The sequence below is a fragment of the Leptopilina heterotoma genome, unplaced genomic scaffold, assembly GCF_015476425.1.
Source record: "Leptopilina heterotoma isolate Lh14 unplaced genomic scaffold, ASM1547642v1 Lhet_60, whole genome shotgun sequence".
In the NCBI taxonomy this organism is placed as follows: domain Eukaryota; kingdom Metazoa; phylum Arthropoda; class Insecta; order Hymenoptera; family Figitidae; genus Leptopilina; species Leptopilina heterotoma.
In genome coordinates, this window is record NW_025111138.1 from 3,512,459 (window position 1) to 3,539,076 (window position 26,618).

The window sequence follows — 26,618 nt, forward strand, 5'->3', positions numbered from 1 at the left end:
CATTTTCCTCTCCTCACATAGACGTTATGTCCTTGCTTTTCCTAATAATTTGCAATAATAATTCTCCATTTGCCGGAATCGATCTATAATTTTATTTCTCCTGACTATAATCAAATCTGATATTTCGAGTATTTGGTTAACGACATAATTTTCTTCGCACTGAAGTTTTCAGTTTTATCATTCAATAAATTACTGCCTCTTTTTACGATTTTCCTTTTTTTGCGTCGTGAAAATTTTTTTTTTAAATTAAATAAATTAATTTGTTCTTGGGTTTAATCGCTGAAAAAAAATATTGAAGTGAACTCTGATTGTCAGTTTGAGGGATTTAAGGTCAAAGTCAGGGTCGAAATTGGAGAACAAAAGGGCAATTAAATGAAATTGTCGTGTAAGTTTTGGATTACGCCAAAATGAAACAATTTGTTGAGCAAAATACACTCTATATTAATCAGTATAATAATAGATATAAAGCTTTTTTTTTGTCTACAAACATATTTTCTAAATTCCTTGCGGAAAAACTTAGCTTATAATTAAGAAAAATAGATTTTGTTTTCTTATAAAATTTATGAAAATCTCGTAAAATTTTTTTTTTTTTACAAATTTTTTCGTTCTTTAAAAATTTTTTTTTATTGCTATTATATTCGTTTCTAAAATCAACTTAATTATTTAAATTAAAATCTCGTAACTTTTTGATTAATTTCCGTGTATTGTTCTTTATGACGAAAACGTTTTCAATAAAATATTTTTAATCGTTCTTTTTTAAAAGCTTTTTTTATTTTAGCTTTTAAATTTTTTTTTAAATCTCCACAAAAAGATCCAAAACATATAAAGTTTTGAACGTTCAAGTAAAGGAAATATTTTCAGAAATTATTATATTGATTGCAAAGTAAAAATTGCATACTTAAATTTTACATTTGAAAACAATTTTTTTTTCTAGTTACGGAAAATTATTGTAATAAAAATATTAAATTTGAAAAAGAAATAAAATATCATTCATTTTGAACTTTCAGAACTTTAGAATCATTTTTATACTTTTAAAATTAAAAATAATATTTACACTAGATATACTCTAATTTTTTACAGAATAGTAATTTTCGAATTCTTTCAAAATTTTCATCCAGTTTTTTCCCCTTGATATTTTTTTGCTATTTAATAAGAAATTTTAACAAATATTTCGAAAAGAAATTTCTTTAAATTTGAAAGAATCTTTTGAGTAGAAATTTTAACAAATATTTCAAAAAGAAATTTCTTTAGGTCTAAAAAAGTCTTTTGATAAGAAATTTTAACAAATATTTCGAAAAGAAATTTCTTTGGATCTGAAATTATTCTTAAAAGTTTCGTTACAAAATATAGAATTTACGTAGACGATAAAATTATTGCACATTAATAAACAATTGTGGGATAAATTGTAATCAAACTTTAGCTCCCTTCAAGTTTGCCTGCTGTAAATTTGAGATTAATTTTTAACGTTGAATATTCTTGTAAGTTATAGAATGAAAATTCTAGTTTCAAAAGAGAAAAAGTTTCAAAAAAAGAACAAAAAGGTTTTTTTAAAATAATTAATTATTTAAAAAAAACCTTTTTCTTTCCAATAAAAGTTCCAAAAAGACCTTTTCATTTTTGAAACTTTTTTCTTAAAAAAAAATTTTTTCTTTTATTGGAACTTTTTTTTTAAATTAAATAATCTTGATAAATCGTTAAATTAAGTTTAATAGAACTCGATAAAACTAATCAACAATATTAAATATCTTTTAAATATTATACGCATATTATGTATAATTTATATTTTGCTCTAATTCCTGGTTCGCATGAGCTTTAACTGGATATTTCATATTTCTAGCAAAAAAAAACAGAAAAGAAAAAAAAATATGGCACACAGTTCAAGCGAATATTGTCAACTCATCGAGATTCGATTTAATAAATCGATAAATTAATTGAAATTAAATTTATTAAATTTATTAAATTATTAAATTAATTTCAATTAATTTTGTTTTCAATTTTTCCTTATTCTCATTGTTTTATTTGAATTTAAATTCGAATCAATTTATCACATTATTTTCTTTTTTTTCCTTTGAAAAAAAGCACTTGGTTGCTTTTATTTTCTTTTTAATTTTTTTTCTCCTTTTTCAATTAATGAATATTTATCGAATAATAATACTATCTAATTATATTGGAATGTAGAGAGTATTTGAATATGTGTGAAAATTTTTCCAACCTCTGCTATTATTAATACTTAATCTCTTGAATTTTTTTAAATAAATTTATCAAAAATAGAGAATTTTCTTCAAATAATGGACTTATTTCTTGATTTCTTGAAATAATTTTATATTCAAAGTATAGTAATTTAATTTGGTTTTTTTTCGCTTCTTTTCAAGGTTTTGTAAATATCGTTTTCAATTATCAATTTCAAAGTTGAGAATTTCATCCAAAATATGCACCGCAATGGGAACAACGTCTATTTTTCAATAATAAACAACATATAATTCCAATTGGAAAGAAAAAAATTGCACAAAAAATACCGAGGCATGTGTAATCGTCTTCTAAAACACCCACCTGCAAAGAAAAGGAATAAGTAATATTTTTCGTTTAAATAAAATAAATGATTTTTATGCTCTCTCACTAATATTTTCACAAAAGCGTTTTTCGCTATATAATTTAGTTAATTATTTCCATTTTACAATTATTTTTTTGTTTTTCTCTCATCAACAAATGGACAAATTATTGTGAATGACTTTAAATTTTTTATTTAATTTACTTTATAATGTTTAATGTTTTTTTTATTTTTTTATTTTACAGAAATCGTCTGAAAATTCAATTTCAAAATTTCAAAAGGAAATTGTTATAAATGAAATACGATAAGAAATTTCGATTTTTCTCGTTTCTAAGAATAGAAAATAAATGTAAAAGCAAAGAAGATAAGAAGAAGGAAACTTTTAATTTTAATCCGTGAGTATTGAAATTAATTGAAAATTTTTTCGTGAAACTATAAATGGAAAACTATTTTTGAACAAATGTGACTCACTCGACAAGCAGGACAAGCACCAACGAGAATAATTTCAGGAACGACAATTGTCGTCGATGCTTGTTGATAAGGATTTGTCGAAGCCGGATAATATCCAGGAGGTGATTGCCAGGTTGCTGCAATAATATATTTAATTATTAGTAACAAATAAAGCAAAAGAGACAAAGTTTAAGGCAAAATATTGAAATATATTTCTATAAGTCAATACAATAATATTCAAAAATACAATAATATTGACTATTAGTTTACTATTATTTGACTGTTAGTTGACAATTTTTAACTATTAGTCGACTGTTTGTCAACTATTAGTCGATTATTAGTTAATATTTGCTTAAAACTTATTTTTTCTTTTCATCTCTAAATTTATTTATAAAAATCAAATAAAATACGTACGTTGAGGTGCAATTGGAGTGTAAGGTGGTGGTGGTGTTTCTTTATCCGTAAGAGGAGTTCGCTCTGTAGCCATTTCTTTTAATTTATTTTTCAAAGTAACAAATTAATCAATGATATGTCGCGTATTTGCAAATTGTTTTTCACCGTTTTTACCTTTTAACTCGAGAAAAGTCTTGATCACTATTATTATAATTATCACTTTGTTGACTTCGAGAAACAAGAAATAATTGTTTGCAACAAAGTCAAGCACATTATCACTTTTTGAAATTTCACACTGGATACATAAATTGATAAATAATTAATAATTAAATAACCTTTGGGACGTCATATCGGAATATTTTTCATTAAAGGCGCACCGACCTTTTTTTTGTTGCCGACAATGACGTATTTCTTATCAATTGCGATTTCGTATATTTTCTCCGTTTGATATGAAAATCAAGATTATATGTGTGTTAAAAATCGCTTTCAATCACTTTACTTTTAATAAAAAAAACGTTAAATTACTGTTTTCTTTTTTAATTATGAGTGTCACTCGACTCGACAATCTCCATTGCTGCGGCGAAGTTATATTTACCTACAGAAGATAATTTTTGCAAAAATATTTAGAATTTATTTAATAGTCTGCTTATTTATTTATTATTTATAAATACATATATTTATTCGATTTATTTGATTAACAGTTAATTTATCTTGTAATCTTGTAATAAGAGATTAGAAATTGAAAGTTTAAATTTAGCGCTTTTTTTATCTCCTGTCGGTAAAGTCGAACTGTCAAGTCTCTCAAAAAATCAGTAAAAAAACACAGACCCTGCACAGTAGTGGTTAGGATTGATTTTATTCATTTTATTAAACATTTTAATATATTTTAAATTAGTGAATTGTGCGCAAAATTAATAAATGTCCTGAGTACTGTTAGTGTATGTAATTAATTTTAATATAGAAAAATAATAAGGCAAATATTGATATGGACGAACCGGCATTGTCCCTTCAACTTGGAATGGAAGAAGAGATTGTTGTTTTAAAATTAAGAGGAGTACCATTTAAAGTGAATAAAACAAAACTTTCGAATGAAAGTCTTTATTTTAATAGACTTTTTGCAGGGAATTATCGCGACAGTAATAAAAAGGAATTTGACATAGAATATAGAGTAAATCTCGAGACTTTCAAGGTTAGTTTAATCAGTTGATATTCTACCACATGTTTATAAACACAAAAGGTAAATATAGAATTTAGAATTAAATTTAATCTGTCACATGCATTTTTTAAACCTGTTTTAATTAACACGTACATACTTATATATTTTTTACCCTTTTTATAATTTTTATTGTAAATTATTCTAATATTTACAAAAATAAACATCTATATTAATAATCGTTGTATTCCGGTAATCTGTTCGCAGTTTAAAACTCTTTGAAATAATAATTTTTCTTTTTAAATGTTTAAAAATTTAAAATTAAACTACTGAAAATCATTGAATTCTTGTAAAGTATTTATAAAAAAAATTTGAAAATAATTGAATACATTTCAAGAATTTTATCGACAGAAATTGTATTGAAAATAATTTATCTCTTGGCAAGATTTTTATTGAAATTCTATAAAATAATTAAATTGTGTTTAAGATTTTATTTCAATATTCTTGAAAATATTGGAGTTTTTTTACTAATTTTTACTGAAAATTTTGAAAGTAGTTGAATTTTATCAAGAATTCAATTATTTTCAATAATTGTAATAAAATTCTTTGCAGAAAGTTAATTTATAAATAATAAAAATCTTCGTAAAAAATACAATTATTTTTAAATATAAATAATAAAATTCTTATCAGGATTTTACTTGTTTTCAATACAATTTTAATTGATTTCTTCGAAAATTACAATTATTTTTAAAAATCTTGTAAAAATTCTCAGAGAAAATTCAATTATTTAAAAAAATAATTGAATTTTTCACAGGAGTTCAATTATTTAAAAAACTTTTAATAAAATTCATTTCAAGAATTTAATTATTTTTATAAATAATTACATTTTTGATGGAATTTAATTATTTTAAATACAATTTTAATAAAATTCTTCTCAAAAATTCACTTTTTTTTTAAATTTTGCAAAAATTCAATTATTTGAAAAAGTTTTAATAAAATTCTATTCAAGAATTCAATTATTTTCAGAAATAATTAAATTGTCGATGTACTGAAGATCATTGAATTCTTGTCAAGTACCATTTATAACAAAATTTAAAAATTAAATTGAAATATTAAAATTATTCAAAGAAAATTAAATTCTTTTAAACAATTTTATTAGAATTTTTGTAAATAATTACATTTTATTTAGAAAAATTTCATTAAATTTCGTAAAAATAATGAATTTTTTTAAAGTAATTTTAATTGAAAATTTTGAAAATAATTGAAATTTATAAATAATTTTATTAAAAACTTTTGAGAACAATTGAATTGTTTAGAAAAATGTTATTAGAATTTTTAAAAATAATTGAATCTGTTAGAGAAATTTTATTAAAATTATCTTGAATATAATTAAACTCTTTTCCTAGAAATTCCATTAAAATTGTATTGAAAATAATTAAATTTCTGCAAAGAATTTTAATATTTACAAAAATAATTAAATTCTTGCCAAGAATTTTACAATTTATAAAAATAATTGAATTGTTTCGAATTTCGACAAATTTTATTATAATTTTTGAATTATAATAAACAAAAATATTTGATAAATGAATATTCTTTAAATTTTAAATTTGTAATAATTCAAAAATTGATGTTTATTTTTGAAAATATACAAATTTTTAATGTATGTAATAATAATAAATGGAATAACGCGCGTATCATTTGCTAGTTTAAATAATAAAATAATTATTAATATTTTTAATGTTATTTTCTCTTTTTCTTTTTTTTAATAGACATTTGTCGATTGGCTAGATGACGAGGATCTAATTGATGATATTTGGGGCCACTATTATAACAGGGTTATTTCAAAATATGTGCATAGATGTTATAGAGAACTTTTAGAACTTTTTCGATTTGCCTCCTTCTATGCAGTGGACAATCTTCTTGACAGTTTAACGTATATTATTATACATAAATGGCTGCAACGTGATAATTTGATTGAATTATGGTTCCTCGCCGAGGAATTGAATCAAAATAATTTGAAACAAGTTGTTTTTGCCACTTGTTTAGATATTTTTGAACATTTACCTGAAGAGTCTGTTATTAGTTTGCCGAAGGATAATTTTTTTTCGCTTGTCAATAATGCCAATTTAAGATCGTCAGAGGCTCATCGACGGAGGATTTTAACTGAATGGGCCAAGCGAAATGAGAGGAAATCTGAGGGGGATTCTGAAAGTTCAGAGGATAGTTCACAGGTGAATTAATTGTTCTTTTTATTAAAATTCAAAATTAAAAAATTCCTTTTTTGGAAAGAAGTTAATTTTAATATAAATTTTACTGGCTTCTCGTATTCATTTACTAAAATCTACTGTTTACTACTTTTTTTACGATTTGGATACTTTTTTAGATTTGTGCATGATTGTTCAGTAAAATTACAGTGACTGTAATTTTTTTTATACATTACAGAGTGACAAACCATGCGAATGTAAAGCCAGAGTTTTGAGCTGTGTCACCGGATTTAGATCAAATTCCAATGGTCTTGAAGAAGCAACCGTTTTCGCATGGGACGGACATCGTCTAGAGGAATTGGCAAAATTGGTTGATGGCTACAAAATTTATACTCAAAATGGAACGCAGATTGTTGGCAGAGGTCTTTTTCTTTTTACCAATAAACTTCTTTTTTTTTTTACTTCAATCGCCATTTATCAAAAAATTTCTAATTATAATTTTTTCTTTAATCTATCACAATAATTAGGTTACAGTATTTATATTGTTGGTGGTGAAAAATTTTTGGGCCACGGCACATTCAACTTTTATATCACGCGATTCTGTCTAATCACTAAAAAATGGTACCGAGTAGAAAGGTATTATTTTTTTCACTTTTCAACTTAAATAAAAATGAATTAGATTAAAGTTATTATTAATTATTTAATTAATATAGATTGGATTAAAATTATTATCGAGATGTTCTTTTCTGTTTTCTAGATTACTGGAAGAAAGGCGACATATGGTCGCAACGTTTGTTGGAAATAAATTGGTGCTTATCGGTGGTGTGGGAAAATATCGTATAAAATTGACTTCCGTTCACATTTTAGACATTCATACAGGTGTTGATTTATTATTTGTTTACTATTATTTTTTTACTAGTATCTTTGAATGGAATATCTCTAATTCAAAACGAACTGTATTGAAAAACAGGAGTTTGGACGAAAGGAAAGGATGCAGCTTTCACGTTCACCGATATACCACCCTTTTGTGTTGTCAATACTAGAATTGTCATTGCTGTTGATGGAGTACACAGTTATGATGTTAAAAAAAATGAATGGACTGTCATTATTGCTGCAAATAGTTGTCAACTTGCAATTAGAAATCTATTATCCCATGACACCAAATTATACGCTTTTAGTAAGTTTCTTCTATTTTATTTTTAAAGAATAATCATTAGTCAATACCTAATCTTCTTCTTCTATATTAATAATCGTTGTATTCCGGTAATCTGTTCGCAATTTGAAGTTAGATGTTGATTGTTTTTTTTTCTAACTTAATTTAAAAATTTTCTTTTTATAATATTTTCAATTTTAAAATTAATGTTTTGAAAATCATTGAATTCTTGCAAAGAATCTTTTCAAAAAATTTGAAGAGAATAATTGAATTCCTTCAAAGGATATTTTTATTTATAAAAATAATTGAATTCTCGCGAAGATTTTTATTACAATTTTGAAAAATCCTAATTAAATACTTTTGAAGAATTTTTTTGAATTTTTTTAAATTAATGGAGTTTCTTTAAAAATTTTAATTGAAAATTTTGAAAGCAATTGCATTTTATGAAGAAGAATTTTATTAAATTTGTATTGAAAATAATTGAATTCCTAAGAAGAATTTTATTATTTATAAAAATAATTTAATTGTTGCGAATAATTTTACTATTTATAAAAATAATTGAATATTGTTCCGAAGAATAATATTAAAATTTTAGGAAATAAATTATTTTTATGTAAATATTTGGAAATAATTAAATTTTTTCGAGAAATTCTATTAAAATGGTTTTGAAAAGAATTAAATTTCTGCAAAGAATTTTAATATTTATAAAAATAATTGAATTATTGCGAAGAATTTTACTATTTATAAAAATAATTGAATCAATGCGAAGAATTTATTAAAATTTTAGAAAATAATTGAATTGTTTTAAAGAATTTTATAGAAATATTTTTAATTAATTCAATTCTTTCGAAAAATTCAATTACAGTTGTTTCGAAAATAATTGAATTTCTGTAAAGAATTTTAAATTCTTGTTTGAAATTGAATATAATGGAAATTTTTGAAAATAATTAAATTCTTTCGTACAATTGTATATAAATTGGATTAAATGTAATTTAATTCCTACAAAGAGTATAAAAAAAAGAGTATTTATAAAAATAATTGAATTGTTTCGAAGAATTTTTAAAAATTTTAGAAAATAATTTAATTTGATAGAAATATTTGAAATTAATTCAATTCTTTCGAGAAATTCAATTAAAATTGTTTTGAAAATAATTGATAGCCTGCAAAAAATTTTACTATTTATAAAAATAATTGAATTCTTGCAAAGAATTGTATTATTTATAAAAATAATTCAATTGTTTCGATAGATTTCATAAAGATTTCAAAAAATAATTGAATTTATTCAATTACAAAATTAATAATAATTACCTATTACAAAATTTTTTAAAAATTGAATTCTTCTGAGGAATTTTATTTGAATTGGTTTGAAAATAATTGAATTCCTGCAAAGAGTTTTACTATTTATAAAAATAATTGAATCAATGAAAAATATAACGAATTATAAAAAGAATTAATTCTTTCGCTAAATTTTATTAAAATTATGTTAAAAATAATTGGATTCTTGCAAAAAATTTTAATAGGATTTATAAAAATAATGGTATTCTTCCGAAGAATGTTATTATTTATATAAAAATAATTGAATTCTTACGAAGAATTATATTAAAATTTTTGAAAATAAACTGTTAATTTAATTTTTATTATTATTTATTTAATTTTAATTGAATTTTTAAAATTTTGATTATGAAATTATTTAAAAATTTATATTTGAAAATAACAAATCTTGTAATTTGCATAACAATAATAAATGGAATATCACGTTTAGCGTGCTTTCGCGCGTAAAATTTGCTAGTTATTAATAATTGTTAGTAATTAATGAATCGTAGGTATTAAAATTAATTAATTATTAAGAAATAAAGTTATTATTAATTAATTATTATCAATAATAATTTTATTTTTAATGAATCATATTATTAATGAATAAATCGTGAATAATAAAAATTAATATCTAAATAAATAAATATTGTTTTTAAACTATTAATATTTTTTCTGTTTCTGTATTTTTCCAGTTCAAACTAAACGTGAGGAGTCAATAAAAGTGAAAATTTGCGTTATTGAAAAAATCAGTGGAATGAGTAATTTTACATTTGTGACTCATGGAGAAATACCTGTTGGATCAAGCTTTAATATTTTAACGATAGATAACCATTTTGTATGGTTTATTAATAATAATGGGACAATGGGAGTAAGAGTTGGTGATGCATCTGGATCTTACAAACCAATATTAAGTTACGTCGATCAGAGACATTCCAAAGTATATTTCAAGAGCAACGTTGGATGCTTCCGAATTTTGAATCCAGATAAATTATATATGCTGGTAATAAGAATTTTAAAAAAATCCAGTTACTAACTAATAAATTATTACAATTTTCTAAAATATTAATAAAATTCTTATTTTGAAAATTATTTAAAAATTTTTTTAAATTAGGTATTAAGAAATTATTTAAATTATTATGAAATTATTTTGAAAATTATTTTTCAGATTGATGAGGAAAGTTCATGAGTGAGAATGGGTTGTTGTTCGCAATTAAGGTAAGAATTTATAATTATTTTTTTATTTTATCGTATATTTTATAGTGGAAGCAGTCTTTAAAACAAATATAACGTGCGTATGATTACACGGTTGACAGCATTTTGTTTTTCTATTTCTCCTTCCAAACGGGAGGGAGAATTTAATTTCTCTAGAATAAATGATGTTCTTTTTGGAGGATGCTGGCAAAATTCTATTAAAATTAAATTCCTCATCACGTTAGAAAAGAAGAAAATAAAAAATTAACGAATTCTAGTCACGATGCATGAAGTCGCGTAAATTGTAAACGCTGTATCGGTAATAAATAAGTAATAAGTAATAATAATAATAAGAATAATAATAATAATAAGAATCCTTTCAACTTCCATGCATGAATATTTTTTATCTCATACTCGATGACATTCTTACGACCTGCTTCCGATTATCGTGTTTTAATTGTTCGTTAGTTTTTCGTCGACTCTGCATCGATAGCAGGTCATTTTTTTTTTATCATTGTATTCGATATTTTATTTTTATTAATGGTAAATGTCATATTTGACGTAACTGTTCTCTCGTTTTTCAGTTGCGTTCTTTTCTCGTATTTTTTTTTCGTTTTTTATTTAATGAGTCGTAAATGATTGAGGCTGATTAACGACAGACTCAGAGATCGTTTGCAGTGACATTGAGTGCGAAGGCGGCGTTCGTTTCACCCTTTTTGCCAATAGCACGTGCTAAATATTGTCCAACGTCCGCAGCTGTACATGCTTTTATGTTTAATTTGAATGACGTTTCACCGTCCGCACTGAAGGTGTACCTGCTACTCGTTTCATCAATCGGCTTACCATCCTTCAGCCACGTTACTAAAATAAATCATTTCTTCTTTTAGATTCAATAAGCATAATTAATTAATAATATTAATTATTAACAATTATTTATGTTAATTATTCTATTAATTCTGTTGATTATTCTACAGAGTTGCCAAAAGTCAGGGAAATCAGGGAATTAAGGGGAAAATCAGGGAAATTAAAATTGATCAGGGAAATTAGGAAAAAGTCAGGGAATTTTATCAAAAGAACTGAATAACTATTAAATCTTTAGAATTCATAAAATATTCTGAATTTTGTTGTCCAGCAGCATTTATAAATATTGAAAATATTTAATTTAACTTGAAATTCTATCAATTTCTAACAATAATTGAACTTTACAGAATTGAAATTGAATTTATTTTTTAAATAATTTAATTTATAAGTAACTAGCAAATTTTGAATAATTTCAGATTCAAAATTTAAAAAAATTCATTTATTAACTAACTAATTATTATTACTAATTATTATCCAAAAGTTTAAAAAACTTCTTCATAACAATCTAATTTATTTTCAAAATTTTTAATAAATTCTTCAAATTATTTTCGAAACAACTTTAATTGAATTTTTCGAAAGAATTCAATTATTTTTAATAAATTTTAATAAAATTGAACATACCAATTGAATTATTTTTAACACAATTTGAATTAAATTCGTCGAAAAAATATGAAAGAATTTGAATTCTTTTAATATTTTTTCGATTATTTTCATAGATAATAAAATTTTTCAAAAGAAAATTATTTTTAAAAAAAATTAAAATTCTCCCAATAAAGAATTAAAATATTTTCAAAATAATAAAATTCTTCAAAAGAATTCAATAATTTTCAAAATAATAAAATAATAAAATTCTTCGAAGGAATTCAATTATTTTAAAAAATTATAAAATTCTTCAAAGGAATTCAATTATTTTCATAAATAATGAAATGTTTCGAAGGAATTCAATTATTTGTAAAAGTTTTGATGAAATTTTTTAAAAGAGTCCAATTATTTTCAAAATTTGTAATAAATTCTTCAGAGAAATTCCATTATTTTTAATACAATTTTAATAAAATTTCTGGAAAGAATTCAATTAATTTTTTTATTAAACTTTAATAAAATTTAACTTAACAATTGAATTATTTTCAATACAATTTGAATTAAATTTGTCGCAAAAATATGCAAGAATTAAATTATTTTTATAAATAATAACATTTTTCGCTGGAATTCAATTATTTTCAATACAATTTTCATGGAATTTCTCAAAAAATACAATTATGTTTAAAAATTTTAATCTCAAGAATTTTATTTCTTTAGATATGAATTAAAATATTTTGAAGATAATTTTAATAAAATTTTTCAAAACAATTAAATTATTTTCCCGAATTTTAATAAAATTCAATGCAAGAATTAAATTTGAATTAATAAAGATAAACTAATAAATACAAAAGTGATACGACTTTCTTTTTCTTTAAATAAATAATTGAATTCTAAAGGAACTTTCTCAAAAATGATTAAAAATAATTTATTCAAAGAAGAATTTTAGTTAAAAATTCTAGAAAATAATTGAATTAAAATCTTGAGGAAAATTTTCGAGAAATACCTAACAGTGATTTTTATATAAATTATTGAATTTCAGAAGAAATGAAATTTGTAATTTTTGCAAAAATTTTAATTCCCATGGAAAAATAATAATATTAAATATTTGTTTAATAGACTTGATGTACTGAATAATTTTGCAATTAAAAATATTCAAAAATAAGTGTATTACAAATATTTTTTATTTATCTAATTATTTTTAGAGTGCATCAGAATATTTTTTTTATTTTTTCTTTCTTTAATCAGGATCAGGAAGAAAGTCAAAATTTTGTCTTAGAAATCAGGGGAAAGTAAAATCAGATTTTGATTGATGGCAACCCTGTTCTATTACTTCTGTTAATTATTCTATTATTTTTGTTTATTCTATTAATTCTGTTAATATACTAAATAAATTCTATTCTATTTTTTGTGTAAACTAAAGAAAATTAATAAATTAGATTTAAGTACTATAATAAAATATTTTGTTGGTCGATTAAGCATTTTGTAAATTAAACAATTATTATAATATAAATTTAAATTACCTTTTAAAGGTGCAGTTGCAGTCTGGCAAGCAAAATTAACCGCTTCACCTTCACTCACGGTTGCCGACTGTGGGAATGTCGTGAACACTGGACTCTTGGGTTCCTCGTTGGGAACTGGAAAATCGAAATCAAAACACAAAAAAATTAAGTAAAGACGATTTTAGTTCAAAATTTCTTTGAAATTCTCTTTTAAATTTAAAAAAAATGAGAAGATCTTGTTTTTTTAATTACTCACCAAGGACATTAAGGGTACAGGACGAGAAACTCTCTCCTATGTCGTTGAAGGCCTCGCATGTGTATGTACCGCTATCCTCGGGGAAGATCTCGGCGATTTGTAACTTGTAAATATTCGCTTCATTCGTGTATTTAAAGTCTTTACTTGGTTTTATCTCCTTGTTATTGTGTAGCCAAACGACATCAAACTTCTTTGCGCCGATAATTCGACAACTGAGGGTAACGGACTCGCCGTCAATGACAGCGGCACTCTTCAAATGATCGACTATTTTTGGTGCCTTCTCCACTTCTTCTTCTTCTTTCGGTTTTTCCGCTGCTGCCATTGCTATGTAATTAATCATTTTTTTTCAATATTCGAATTTTTAATATTGTAATTTAGATTTTTTTTTACTATTTTAGTGTATATTTTTATGTATAAAATTAAAGTTGCAGCCATTTGGTTGCAATGTACAAGTTTTACTATTTTAATGTAGAATAGAACTTTTTAATGTTAGATTAGGTAAGGATTTGTTTTTATCTAATTTGTACTTACGATTGACTGTCAGTTTACAAGTTGTTGTCACAGAACCAATACTATTTGTTGCCGTACAAACATAAGTGCCCTCATCTTCAGGGAAGACTTCTTTAATTGTTAGAGTCGCGATACCACCTTTGTACTTCAGATCCATAACTTCCGATGAGCTCAGAGGCTGCAAAACAAAATCGTATTGAGTTAAGCCAAAAAAAAGAGATCTCATTATTTATTCCGAACAAATAAGCACAGATTCGCTAAAGTAACTAATAAATAAATATTCGGTTGTAAAAAATAAACAAAAAAAAATCAAATAGAGAATGTGTTAATTAAAAGTTAGAAAAAAAGATGCGATCAAAAGAAAGAAGTATTACTGAGTATTCAAGTATATTGAATTATTGAAAATGTAATCATTTTATTTTAAATGTAATTTCTAAACTCACATTATCGTTCTTCGTCCAGCTCACTTGTGGTTCTGGATCGCCTTCAACTTTGGCGACTAATTCGAGTTTAGTTCCGTCGTCGATTGTTATGTCACTCAGTTCTTGAGTGAATTTAGGTGGACACATCGACGCGTCGTCTGGAGGATCTAGAACCAAAATTAATTATGTAAAGCGTTGAAAAAAGAAAAAACAAATGACTCATGTAAATAAGTTTATATACCTCGTGCCTTCGTTTTGTGATCAAAGAATAAGAAATAAAATATTTTCTTTTTTTTACAAAAAATTCACTTACGAATTAATTCTTTAGTTGCACTCCTTGACCTTGATGGACTGCCGGTTGTATCGAGTTTACTGCCGTACTTCTTCGCCGTTTTCTTTTCTACCGCAGGTGTTGATGCCAATTCGTTCAATTTTCCGCTTATCTCAGTGGATATCTGCAAGTTTTTATTTTATATTTATTATTTTTTGAAAATTTGAATACATTTTTGGAATATTTTTTTAAGTCGATGAATATATAAATTAATAGTAAAATATAAATACTATAAAAATACAGACAACAATTATTATTATTAAGTTTAAGTTTAAGTTTTTTTATTAATTATTATTAAGTAGCAAATGTAACGAGAGAAACGCGGTATTAAATTTATTATTATTTAGCAAATTACAAACTTCTTTATTTTTAAATATCAACTTCTAATTTTTCAATTATTTCAGATTCGAAATTAAAAAAAATTAATTATTCAGTACGTAATTTATTTTTATAGATAATAAATTTCTTCGCAGGAATTCGATTATTTTCAATTCAATTTTACTAACATTTAAAGTAAGAATTAAATTATTTTTAAAAATTGTAATAAAATTATTCGAAAGAATTCAATTACTTTCAATACAATTTCGATTAAATTGTTTGCAAGAATTCAATTGTTTTCAAAAATAATAAAATTCTTCAGAGAAATTCAATTATTTTCAAAAATAATACAATTCTTCGCAAGAATTCAATTATGTATAAAAATTGTAATCAAATTTTGCAAAAGAATTCAATTATTATAAAAAATAATATAATTCTTTAAAACAATTCAATTATTTTTTAAAATAATAAAATTCTTCAAAGGAAAACAATTATTTTCAAAAATAATAAAATTCTTCAAAGGAATTCAATTACTTTCAATACAATTTTAATTAAATTGTTTCTAAGAAGTCAATTATTTTCAAAAATAATAATTCAATTCTTCAGCAAAATTCAGTTATGTCTAAAAATTGTAATAAAATTTTGCAAAAAAATTTAATTATTTACAAAAACTTTATTAAAATTGTTCAAAAGAATTGAATTCATTACCTATCAATAATTTTAATGAAAAAAAAAAATAAAATTATTAATTACAATTATTCACAAAATTGAGTATGTTCAAAAAATTAAAGAAATTCTTCGAGAAAATTCAATTATTTTAAATATTTTAATAAAATTCCTTGAGAGAATGAAATTATGTAAAAAAATTGTAATAAACTTTTGAGAAAAATTTAATTGTTTTCTAAAAATTATAGTAAAAATTCAATAATTATAATTAATAACAAACATGATTATTTTAAAATCTTGAAAGAAATTCTTTATAAAATTCATAATGACTTTGAAAATTTTCAATTAAAATTATCAAAAGAATTCCATTATTTAAAAAAAGAAAATTGAAAGAAATTCTTCAAAACAATTATTAAAAAAATAATATTGTTAATATAATTTTAGTAATAATATTATTTTCAAAAATTAAAATAAAATTCTTCACAAGAATTAAATTATTTTCAATGTAATTTTAATGAAATTTCTCGAAAGAATTCAATTATTTAAAAAAATTCCCATGAAATTTTTCGAGGGAATTCAATTGTTTTCAAAATTTGAATAAATTTTGTCGCAAGAATTGATTTTTTTAAAAACATTTTAATAAAATTCTTAGAATAAATTCAATTATTTTTAAACATAGTGATAAAATTTTGTATAAGAATTCAATTACTTTCATTACAAATTGTAATTAAATTTCTCGAAAAAATTTAATTATTTTCAAATATTTTACAAAATTCTCTGAAATAATTCAATTATTTTTACAAATTTTAATAAAATTCTTAGCAAGAATTTAATACATCGATTATTAATATAGAAGAGAAAGAAAAATAAAATTTAGATTATTAATTTTTAATATAGATTAATTTTAATTAACTCATGAAGAAGAAAAAGATTAAGATTATTAATTTTTAATATAGATTCATTTTAATCAGCTGATGAAGAAGTTAAGAAGAAGAACTTAACAATAAGATTGATTTAATAACATTAAATTTTTACTTATTCAAAGTAAAATGGAATGTTTGCTATATATTGAATCATCAAAATTTACCTTCGATGAAGATTTGTCGACTGCTGAACTTTGTTGGAGAGTTGATGAACTGGAGGTGTCTCTGTACGCTGACGAGGAACTAGAATAATTACGCGACATGTCCTGTCCAGTTGTCTTACTGGAGTAACCACTATATCCCGACGAAGTGTGTACTGTGACGATTGGTTGAATTGGTGGTTTTAGAGGATGTTCAATGAACTTACGTTCTGAAATTATTTAATAAATATTCTTAAAAAATTTTCACTTTTCTCTAGAGTCAATAAAAAATTACTCTATTTATTTAGTTACGAGAATTTAGTTAAATGGAAAATATTCCTAATTATTCCAATAGTCGATAAAACCAATCTTACCTCCCGAATGCAAAAAGTCATGGGCCATTTGAATTTCTTCTTCTGTTTCGCCGGAACCTTTAAGCAAATATTATTGTTATTTAAATTCATAATTTAGTAACTAATAATTAATTACTTAATTTTATTAATTAATAAATCTAAATTAATATGGGAAACAATTTGGTTTCGAATTTAAACTTAAAAATAGTCTCTAATGAAAAAAATGTGTACCTTCAACAATAACAACGCAGCTAGTTTCATCAGTGCCGTGCTTGTTGGTGGCAACGCAACGATATTTGCCGCTGTCTTCCGGTTTGCAATCGACGATTTCCATCGTGACAACACCATCGGTATGTGTCATCGAATATTCATATTTGGAAAGTTCTTTCTGGTTCTTGTACCATTTGACCGATGGCGGTGGTTTTCCGCTCAGGCAACACAAAAGTTTGCAAGTCTGTCTTATTTGCATAACACGAGGTCTGAGTAAGAAAGTGAAGTCCGGTGCGCATTCTGTCGTTTCCACCCAACAGTGATAAGGCAGTGGTTCACGTCTTCGGATTGGTTGCAATTCTCGACGATATGCAGGAATCTCCTTAGGTATAGCTGCAGAACATTAATAAAAAATTTATGATTATTTCTTCATATATACGTAAAATAGTACAAAAAATATAGAGAAAAACTTACGTTGAACGTTGAGGAATACAACTTCTTCTCGGAAGCCGTACGAATTTTCCGCCCTAATGAGATATTCTCCTCTGTCTTCTAGTTTCACTCTATTAATAATGAAGGTGTAATCGTCGCCAATGTATCGTTTCATGAATTTAACGGATTGACGGAGTTCTTGATTATTGTGGAACCAGGTGAGAACAGGCGGTGCTAGGGCGATAACGCGACATGTGAATTTGACACTCTGTCCTTCGTAACAGAAGGCACTTTGCGGTTTAATGACGAATCTTGGAGCCGCTTGTCTACGATCTGGACAAAAAATTAAATTATTAATTACAAATTGATTAACAATTGATTTAAAATTAAATTATTGCTTTCAAATTGATTGAAAATTAAATTATTGCTTTCCAATTGATTGAAAATTAAATTATTGATTTCCAATTGATTTAAAATTAAATTATTGACTTTATATTGATTTAAATCATTTGCAATTGATTTAAATAATTTAAAACTAATTAAAAATCTCGATTTTAAGAAATAAAAAATATTATTACCTATTGTGGTGTCTTCTATCCTGTACTTTTCAATAAGAAGTTTCCTGAGTGCAGAGTATTCAGCTAACCTGCCGATGGGTAGAATATATTTATCCCAATTGGCATATTGGGCACGGATTTTATCTCTAAAGTTCTTGTAGCGATTGCTGTCGATAGATTCGGTTCTATTGGTGTGATCGCCCTTCAGCCAAGGATGAATAAGACACTCGTGAGCGGTCATGCGCTTTCTGTTCGAAAAAAAATTTCATTAATTTCTTTTCAAATTAATAATTCCTGTTATAATAATAGAAACGAATAATTTCTATTTTATTTCTATGTATAATAATAAATAGTAGTAGAAATTAAATTATTTAAATACAAAAATAAAATAATTAATTGATTCGTGTTATTATTAATCAACGCAAGTACGTACTCTTTGTTCTTAACAAGTAGCCTCCTGATAAAGTCCTTTCCTTCATCGGACACATGACGGAATGATTCTACATCAAAGTCCCAGTCACAGGCTTTAACGTTCTTTAGAGTTTCGACGTCATTATCTCCAGCGAAAGGCGACAGGCCACTCAATCTAATAAAAAAATTAGACGAATTTAATAATTATAAATTATATAGAAGAAAATACAGAAATTTACCATTTTTGTAAATTAGAGATTAAGTGGGAAAATAAAATGGAGAAATTCTTACAGAACATAAGCAAGGACACCACAGGCCCACATGTCAGTGTAGAAACCAACTGGTTCACGTTCAACAATTTCAGGAGCAGCAAATTCGGCGGTTCCTGTACTGATCTTGACGATTTCATTTGGATCCAATTTCGTCGCGAGACCAAAGTCAATTAATTTGATATTCGTGCTGTTACGTGTTTGACACATAATATTTTCCGGTTTTATGTCTGTCGAGAGAAAATGATATTTCGGTTAACAATCAAATACACTTTTCAAAACTTAATTAATTATTAATTAACTAGCGCGCGGAACGTTACATTAGATTTATTATTATGGAAATTACAAAATTTTTTAAATTCAAATACAAATTTTTGAATAATTTTATAATCAAAATTTAAAAAATTTACTTATTAAGTACATAATTAATTATTATTGTTTATACATATTTTCAAAAATTTTAATATAATTCTTCGCAAGAATTCAATTATTTTCATAATTAATAACATTCTTCGGAAGAATCCAATTATTTTCAACAAAATTTTAATAAAATTTCACGTAAGAATTCAAAAATTTATACATTTTCTAAAATTTCAATGAATCCTTTTTAAATACTAAAATCTTTACAAAAATTTAATTATTTTCAATGAAATTTCACGAAAGAATTCAATTTTTTTCTTAATTCGTCATAAAATTTTTCAAAAGAATTCAATTATTTTCTAAAAACTGCAATAAATCCTTCGAAACAATTCAATTTTTAAAAAAATTTTAATAACATTTTTCGAAAGAATTTAATTTATTTCAAATATTTCTATAAAATTCTTTAAAACAATTTAATTATTTCCTAAAATTTTAATAAATTCTTCGCAAAAATTCAATTATTTTTATAAATAGTAAAATTCTTTGCAATAATTCAATTACTTTTTATAAATATTAAAATTCTTTGCAGAAATTCAACTCTTTTCAAACCAATTTTAATAGAATTCCTCGAAAGAATTTAATTATTTCCAAATATTTACATAAAATTAATTTATTTCGACTGAAATTTTAATATTATTCTTCGGAACAATTCAATTATTTTTATAAATAGTAAAATTCTTCGCAACAATTAAATTATTTTTTATAAATTGTAATAAAATTATCCTCAGGAATTCAATTATTTTCAATTATACAATTTTAATAAACATTAAAAATGAAATATTTAATTATAATTATTAACAAACACGATTATTTTAAAAAGTATTAAAAAATTTTTTGTTAAATTCAATTATTTTCAAAATTTTCAATTAAAATTATTGAAAAAACTACAATATTTTGAAAAAAAAATTAAAAGAAATTCTTCATAAGAATTTAATTATTTACTAAAACTCAAATATTATTTTTTAAAAGAGTTTAATTTTTTATCAATAATTTTAATAAAATTTTAAGAGTAAAATTATTAATTACAATTATTAACAAAATCGATTATATTCAATAAATTAAAGAAATTTTTGGAAAGAATTCAATTATTATCAAAACCTTTAATAGAATTTATTCTTCGAAAGAACTGAATTATTTTCTATATTTAAAAAAAATTCCTTAAATGAATTAAATTATTTTAGAAAATTGTAATGAAATTCGGAGAAAAATTTAATTATTTTCCAAAAATTTTAATAAAATTCAATTACTCTAAAAATTTTTAATTATATTAAAGAAACCTCATTATTTTAAAAAAATTCAAAGAAATTCTTCCAAAGAATTTAATTAGGATTTTCAAAAATTTTAATAAAATTCTTCGCTATAATTCAATTATTTTCATAAAATAATAAAATTCTTCGAAGCAATTCAATTATTTTTCAAAATAAGTTGCTTGGTAAGTACTTTAGTTAAATTGGTATTTAATTTAATAAAAAATATTTAATTTAGATTTTTTAAAGCAGAAAATCACTCACCAAGGTGGAGGATATTCTTCTCGTGCATATGTTTCACTGCATCACAAATCTGTCTCATGTAATTAATTACTTCAGCTTCGGACATCGAGTAACCTTCCGATGTGATTCTCTCAAATAGTTCGCCTCCAGATAAGCTGTAAAAAATTAATTTTTAGTAAAAGTTACCAAACTGAGATCATTAACTAATAAAGTTGATTAATCAATATTTCTAAATTTCTCTAAAATTGTTCCCATAATTATTTTGCTAATAATAGAATTTTTCGCAGATATTAGCGGAATTATTAGCTAGTTAAAGGTAGCAACTAATTAAAATTAGTAGATAATTAAAAGTAGTAACTAATTAAAATCAGCTGCTGCTTAAAAGTACCAACTAATTAAAATTAGCATCTAATTAAAAGTCGCGATCAATTTAAATTAGTAGTTAATTAAAAGTCGCGACTAATTAAAAGTATCAGCTAATTAAAAGTCGCGACTAATTTAAATTAGCAGCTAATGAAAAGTCGCGACTAATTTAAATTAGTAGCTAATTAAATTTTAAGAAAACTGTAAAAGAAAGATAAAATATAAGTTTAGTCGATCAATATTAAAGTAAATACTCACAATTCATAAATTAAGACCATTTCATCGTCGTCCTCAAAGGCATCGTGTAAATTGATCAATTTCGGATGATGAAGATGATTCATAATATCAATTTCCTTGCGAATAAGCTCCTTCTCCATGAGATGTGACACAGGAATAAATTTAGCAGCAAAAATATTGCCAGTCGCTCTCTCACGACAACGATGAACAACACCAAATGCTCCCGTACCAATTTCTTCCAAAATATCATATTTATCATAAACAGAAATATGCTTAATTTCCACTGGTTGCGGTACATATTTACTATAGACGTCAAACACAAATTGATCATAATTCTGCACCTTCTCATCGTCTCGTCCACGTATTCTCTTGCCAGTCTCATCGACCTTATATTCCTTCTTCTTGAATTCCCTCTTAATCGATCCCTTCGTGGTGACCAATGGCGATACTTCACTCGGCTCCGAGCGTCCATAAACATTCTCGGCGAACACACGGAAATCGTACTGCTTACCAGCTCTCAAACTACTGACAGCCATTGTACAGAATCTCGTACTTCCAACTCTTATCCAACTGCTCATTGGATGCTCTCGTTTCTCGACCAAGTAATTCGTGATATTGCTGCCACCATCCCAAAGCGGTGGTTTCCAACTCAATGCCAATGAATCATGACCCACGTTGTCGATCACCGGGAAACGCGGTGGATCCGGACGATCGCTGATTTGAATCTTAATGATCGCCGAGTCCTGTCCGAGTTCATTTTCAGCAGTGATGCGATATGGACCAGAGTCGATTTTATTAGCGTCGCGAATTGTGAGAATTGCATGTCGTTCAGTGACCTCGACAGCGTAATGACTGCCGGACTCGATCGTCTCGCCCTCCCTCACCCATGAGATCTTCGGTTTCGGGAATCCGGTGAAGGGAATTTTGATGTCGACATTCTGTCCCTTGTCGAAGAAGGCAAGATCGCGGAATCTCGGGGGAACGTTCAATTTAGGCGGTGTCATGATAAACAACTCGCCCTTTGACGATTTAGCGCCTCCCTTGTTCACCGCTCGGCACACGTACTCATCGGCGTCCTCTCCGAATACGTCCATCACTATCAAATTGTGACAATCGCCGTCTGAGTAGATTTGATAACGGGATCCGTTCACAATCTCCCTCGCTCCCTTAAACCAGGTGATGTTCGGTCTCGGCGATCCACTGATGACACACTTGAAGTGTCCATTATGATTCTGTACGCAATTGACATCGGCCAGTGGTTTCAATACTTCCGGTGCTTTCACTTCTAGAGGATCTTTCACCTTCACAGAAGTCGAGGCTTTAGATTCCGGACTGAGTCCCGCTTCGTTCTGCGCGAACACACGGAATTCGTACTGCCTTCCCTCGATTAGATTATTGATATTCATCTGATTCGTGAGACTAATGAGCGCGTTGCAACGCTGCCAGGTCTGACTTCCAATCTCTCGCTTTTCGATCCAATAGCCTTGGATTCTAGCCCCACCGTCTGTCTCCGGTTTCTCCCAGGACAAATTGACGAAATCGCCGCCAACCTGAATGATCTTCGGTGTACCCGGAGGACCTGGTGGATCGAACGGTCCCTTCGCCTTTATAGGATTCGTTCCCTCCAAAGGTGGTCCCATACCATTCTCATTCACCGCCATGACCCTAAACAAATATTCTTGATATTCCGTCAAGCCGAGAACGACATGACTGTGCTCCTTGCAGAACGAAGTGACGATAATCCATCTATCGTAGTTAAGATCCCGGCGCTCGATCACATAGTGCGAGATTCTCAAACCACCATCGTATTTCGGTGGATGCCAAGTTAGGGTACAAGTGTGTTTATCGATATTCGTCACATCGAGTGGTCCCGTTGGTGGTCCGGGCAGACCTGTAATATTCACATTGAATGCCCCACTGACACTTCCGCTCTTATTCTTGATCGACAATTCGTAACTACCAGCGTCGTCTTTGTTCACATCCTTGATAAAAATGATCAAGTACTCATCGAACACGGTATACTTGGTATGAGTCGACTCGACAATTTCCCTTCCGTCCTTCGATAGTTTTATGTCCATCGGTTGATCACCACTGTAATAAATCTTGATCTTCGTATTATCGCCCTCGGGCAAATATAAATCTTCCGGTAGGCGATCGATTCTAGGCGGAGTTCCGATTTTAAGTCTACAGGAAGTACTCGCGACTCCAACCGGATTACTAGCCTGACAAACGTAGTCACCATTGTCAGCGTCCCAAACCTCGGAGATCACCAATCTGTACACACCTTCGATCGACTCCATTTTGAATCGACCACCGCTGGTAATTTCGCGACCATTTCGCAACCAGCGAGAAGTTGGTATCGGTTTTCCAGTCGCTTCGCACTCGAAAACGTGGGTCTTGCCCAAAGGTACAGCTTGACTGAACGGCAATGATCGGACGAATTCGGGTTTCTTTCCGCCTTCGACTTCGCAGATCTTCACTGGGGTTGTGCACGAGCTTGGCTCGGATCTTCCAGCGGCGTTCACGGCGAATATTCTGAATTCGTAATCGCCCTTTTCGATGAGATGCAGGACGGTGTATTCGAGATCGGTGACGTTGTAATCGTTGCACTTTATCCAGCCGCTGCCGCCGAATTCCCGTTTCTCGACGACGTAGCCAGTGATACGACTTCCGCCGTCTGATGCCGGGGCTTCCCATCTGAGATCGACGTAGTTCTTGCCGACCTTGACCACTTGGGGTGTGCCAGGTGGCGATGGAACGTTGAATTTGTTCTTTAGCTTGAAGGTCGTGGAGGGTGGGCTCGGTTTGCTGAGACCGGCAGCGTTCTTGGCGCGGACTCGGAATTCGTACTCGTGTCCGCATTGGAGACCGTAGCAGATGTAACTGGTGTCCTTCACGAGGTAGTCGTTGGCAATGCGCCAATTGGCATCGTCGGCTGGATCGCGGAACTCGACCTTGTAGCCTTGAATTCGGGAACCACCGTCGGTGAGTGGTCGGTCCCAGTGGATGGTGATGCTGGTGCTGTCCCAGTCGGTGACTCTGGGTTTGCCCGGTGGTTCGGGAACGGTGAAGGGGAATTTGGCGGTTATTGGCTCGTCGGCGACTAGAGGATCGGAGATGCCGTACTGGTTTTCGGCGCGAATGCGGAAGTTGTACTTTTTGTTGGGTTCGAGACCGATGACGTCGTAGTGGGTGTGACGGGCGAAGCTGCTGAGTTTCACCCAGAAACCGGCTGGATCGAGTTTCTCGACGATGTAGTTGGTGACTGGTGAGCCGCCGTCGTCGAAGGGCGCCTTCCAGGAGAGGGCGCAGGTGTCGGGAGTGATGTCGGAGATGTCGAGTGGTCCCTGGGGTGGTGAGGGTCTGTCGACGACGAGGACTTTGCAACTGGCGGAATCGGTGCCGGCGGTGTTGGTGAGGTAGATTGTGTAGTTGCCGGTGTCGGAGCGTTTGGCCTTTTTGTTGATAAATTTGGAGGCGTGGTCGGTGGTGTCGAATTTGATGCGCTCGTCGGTGAGGACGTCCTCGCCGTTGATGCACCAGTGGGGTCTTGGTTTTGGATGAGCGTTGAAGGGAACTGTTATTGTGAAGGGTTCGCCGGCGATGACGGTCATGTCGCGGATGCTGAGGTCGCTGGTGATCTTTGGCGGGCAGGTTGGTGCGCTGGCGCGAATTGCGTCGGAGCTCAAGCTCCAGGGGCCTTGGCCGGCGGCGTTGACGGCCGCGACGCGGAATTCGTACTCGTGGTTCTCGATTAGGCCGCCGACTTTGTAGGTTGATTCGGGAATGTAGGCCTGGGTGGCGTGGATCCATTTGTCGTCGTTCATGAGACGCTTCTCGATGACGTAGCCGGTGATTGGTGAACCGCCGTCGTGACGAGGTTTGGTCCAGGTGATGGTGATGCTGTCCTCGGTGGTTTCGATTCCTCGGGGAGCTCCCGGGGCGCCTGGTGGATCGAATGGATGACGAGCCTGGATCGGATCGATGGTGGTCACTGGATCTGAGGTTCCGTATTGATTTTCAGCCATGACGCGGAATTCGTAGAGGGAACCAACTTCGAGATTTCGGACACGAATGAATGGAGTTGTTACGTACCCACTGACCTTAGTCCAGGCGAGTTGTCGTGGTTCACGTCTTTCGATGACGTAATTCGTGATTTCTGCGCCGCCGTTGTCTTTCGGTGGGTTCCAGAAGAGAGTGAGGGCATCGCCGGCGAATTCGTCGGCTCGGAGATTTTGAGGTGGACTTGGACGGTCGAGGACACGGACATTGACGGTCGCAGTGTCGAAGCCGGAGGAGTTTCGCAGTTGGAGACGATATTGCCCGGCGTCTGAGCGTTTTGAGTTCTTGACGACGAGACTGGCGTAGTCGTCGGCCAATTGTTGATGAACGCGTGAGTCGGTTTCGTCTTTGACGATGTCGTTGGCGAACCAGGTGGCGATTGGTTTCGGGAAGCCAACGTATGGGACGTGAATGCAGAAATCTTCTCCAGCGCGGACTGTGATGTCGCGAACGCCTCCGAGGTCCATGATTGGCTTGTTGGGTTGTTCCTCGACGACAATGGGATTGCTTTGACGACTGGGTGGACTTTGTCCGATGTCGTTGACGGCGATAACTCGGAATAGATATTCCTCGCCTTCGGTGAGTTTTGGAACGGTGAAGACATTTGCTGGTACTGGGACACCATTAACGTCCTTCCAGTCTTCATCGCCTCTCGCCTTCTTCTGTTGGACAATATAGCCTCGAACTTTGGCACCGCCATCGTTGCGTGGTGGACGCCAAGAGAGTGTGACTGAATCTTTTGTAATGCGATCGGGCTTCGGTTGCTCGGGAGCATCAGGAGGTACTAAAAAAAAATCAAAAACGTAAGAAAAATAGCGAAAATTTCCAAAAATTTAATTTTTCAATATAATCTAACAGTTGGCTGTGCCTCAAGTTATTTAAGAAGAAGAGAATAAATATTAG

At 28.6% G+C, this 26,618-nt stretch overlaps 3 protein-coding genes across 28 annotated transcripts in view; 1 reads left to right on the forward strand and 2 right to left on the reverse strand.

Annotated features, from left to right (window-relative positions):
- Positions 1-1,361: 1,361 nt before the first annotated feature.
- LOC122509434 (brain protein I3) lies at positions 1,362-3,981 on the reverse strand. The gene is made up of 3 exons (XM_043623529.1): positions 3,413-3,981; positions 3,020-3,135; positions 1,362-2,550 (listed from the first exon to the last, which is right to left on the reverse strand). The coding sequence occupies exons 1-3, from the start codon at positions 3,483-3,485 to the stop codon at positions 2,419-2,421; spliced, it is 321 nt and encodes a 106-aa protein (XP_043479464.1). The 5' UTR covers positions 3,486-3,981; the 3' UTR covers positions 1,362-2,418.
- Positions 3,982-4,177: 196 nt separating this feature from the next.
- On the forward strand, positions 4,178-13,511 carry LOC122509431. Its single transcript, XM_043623525.1, has 9 exons — positions 4,178-4,580; positions 6,314-6,775; positions 6,987-7,170; positions 7,276-7,384; positions 7,506-7,627; positions 7,719-7,925; positions 9,908-10,215; positions 10,381-10,430; positions 13,376-13,511. Exons 1-8 carry the CDS (start codon positions 4,377-4,379, stop codon positions 10,399-10,401), a joined length of 1,617 nt encoding a protein of 538 aa, XP_043479460.1. The 5' UTR covers positions 4,178-4,376; the 3' UTR covers positions 10,402-10,430; positions 13,376-13,511.
- The window catches only part of LOC122509423 (twitchin), a 90,636-nt gene continuing 74,455 nt past the window's right edge, over positions 10,438-26,618 (reverse strand). For all 26 annotated transcript variants that reach the window (XM_043623490.1, XM_043623494.1, XM_043623504.1 and 23 more), the window contains 15 exons: positions 21,675-26,499; positions 21,075-21,208; positions 19,166-19,373; positions 18,897-19,049; positions 18,485-18,711; positions 17,949-18,239; positions 17,496-17,867; positions 17,286-17,342; positions 16,936-17,141; positions 14,847-14,988; positions 14,555-14,700; positions 14,133-14,289; positions 13,602-13,925; positions 13,367-13,480; positions 10,438-11,267 (listed from right to left, as the gene is read on the reverse strand). In XM_043623490.1, coding sequence (XP_043479425.1) covers positions 11,068-11,267; positions 13,367-13,480; positions 13,602-13,925; positions 14,133-14,289; positions 14,555-14,700; positions 14,847-14,988; positions 16,936-17,141; positions 17,286-17,342; positions 17,496-17,867; positions 17,949-18,239; positions 18,485-18,711; positions 18,897-19,049; positions 19,166-19,373; positions 21,075-21,208; positions 21,675-26,499 — 7,556 coding nt within the window. In that variant the 3' untranslated portion in view covers positions 10,438-11,067. The remainder of the gene's footprint in view (positions 11,268-13,366; positions 13,481-13,601; positions 13,926-14,132; positions 14,290-14,554; positions 14,701-14,846; positions 14,989-16,935; positions 17,142-17,285; positions 17,343-17,495; positions 17,868-17,948; positions 18,240-18,484; positions 18,712-18,896; positions 19,050-19,165; positions 19,374-21,074; positions 21,209-21,674; positions 26,500-26,618) is intronic.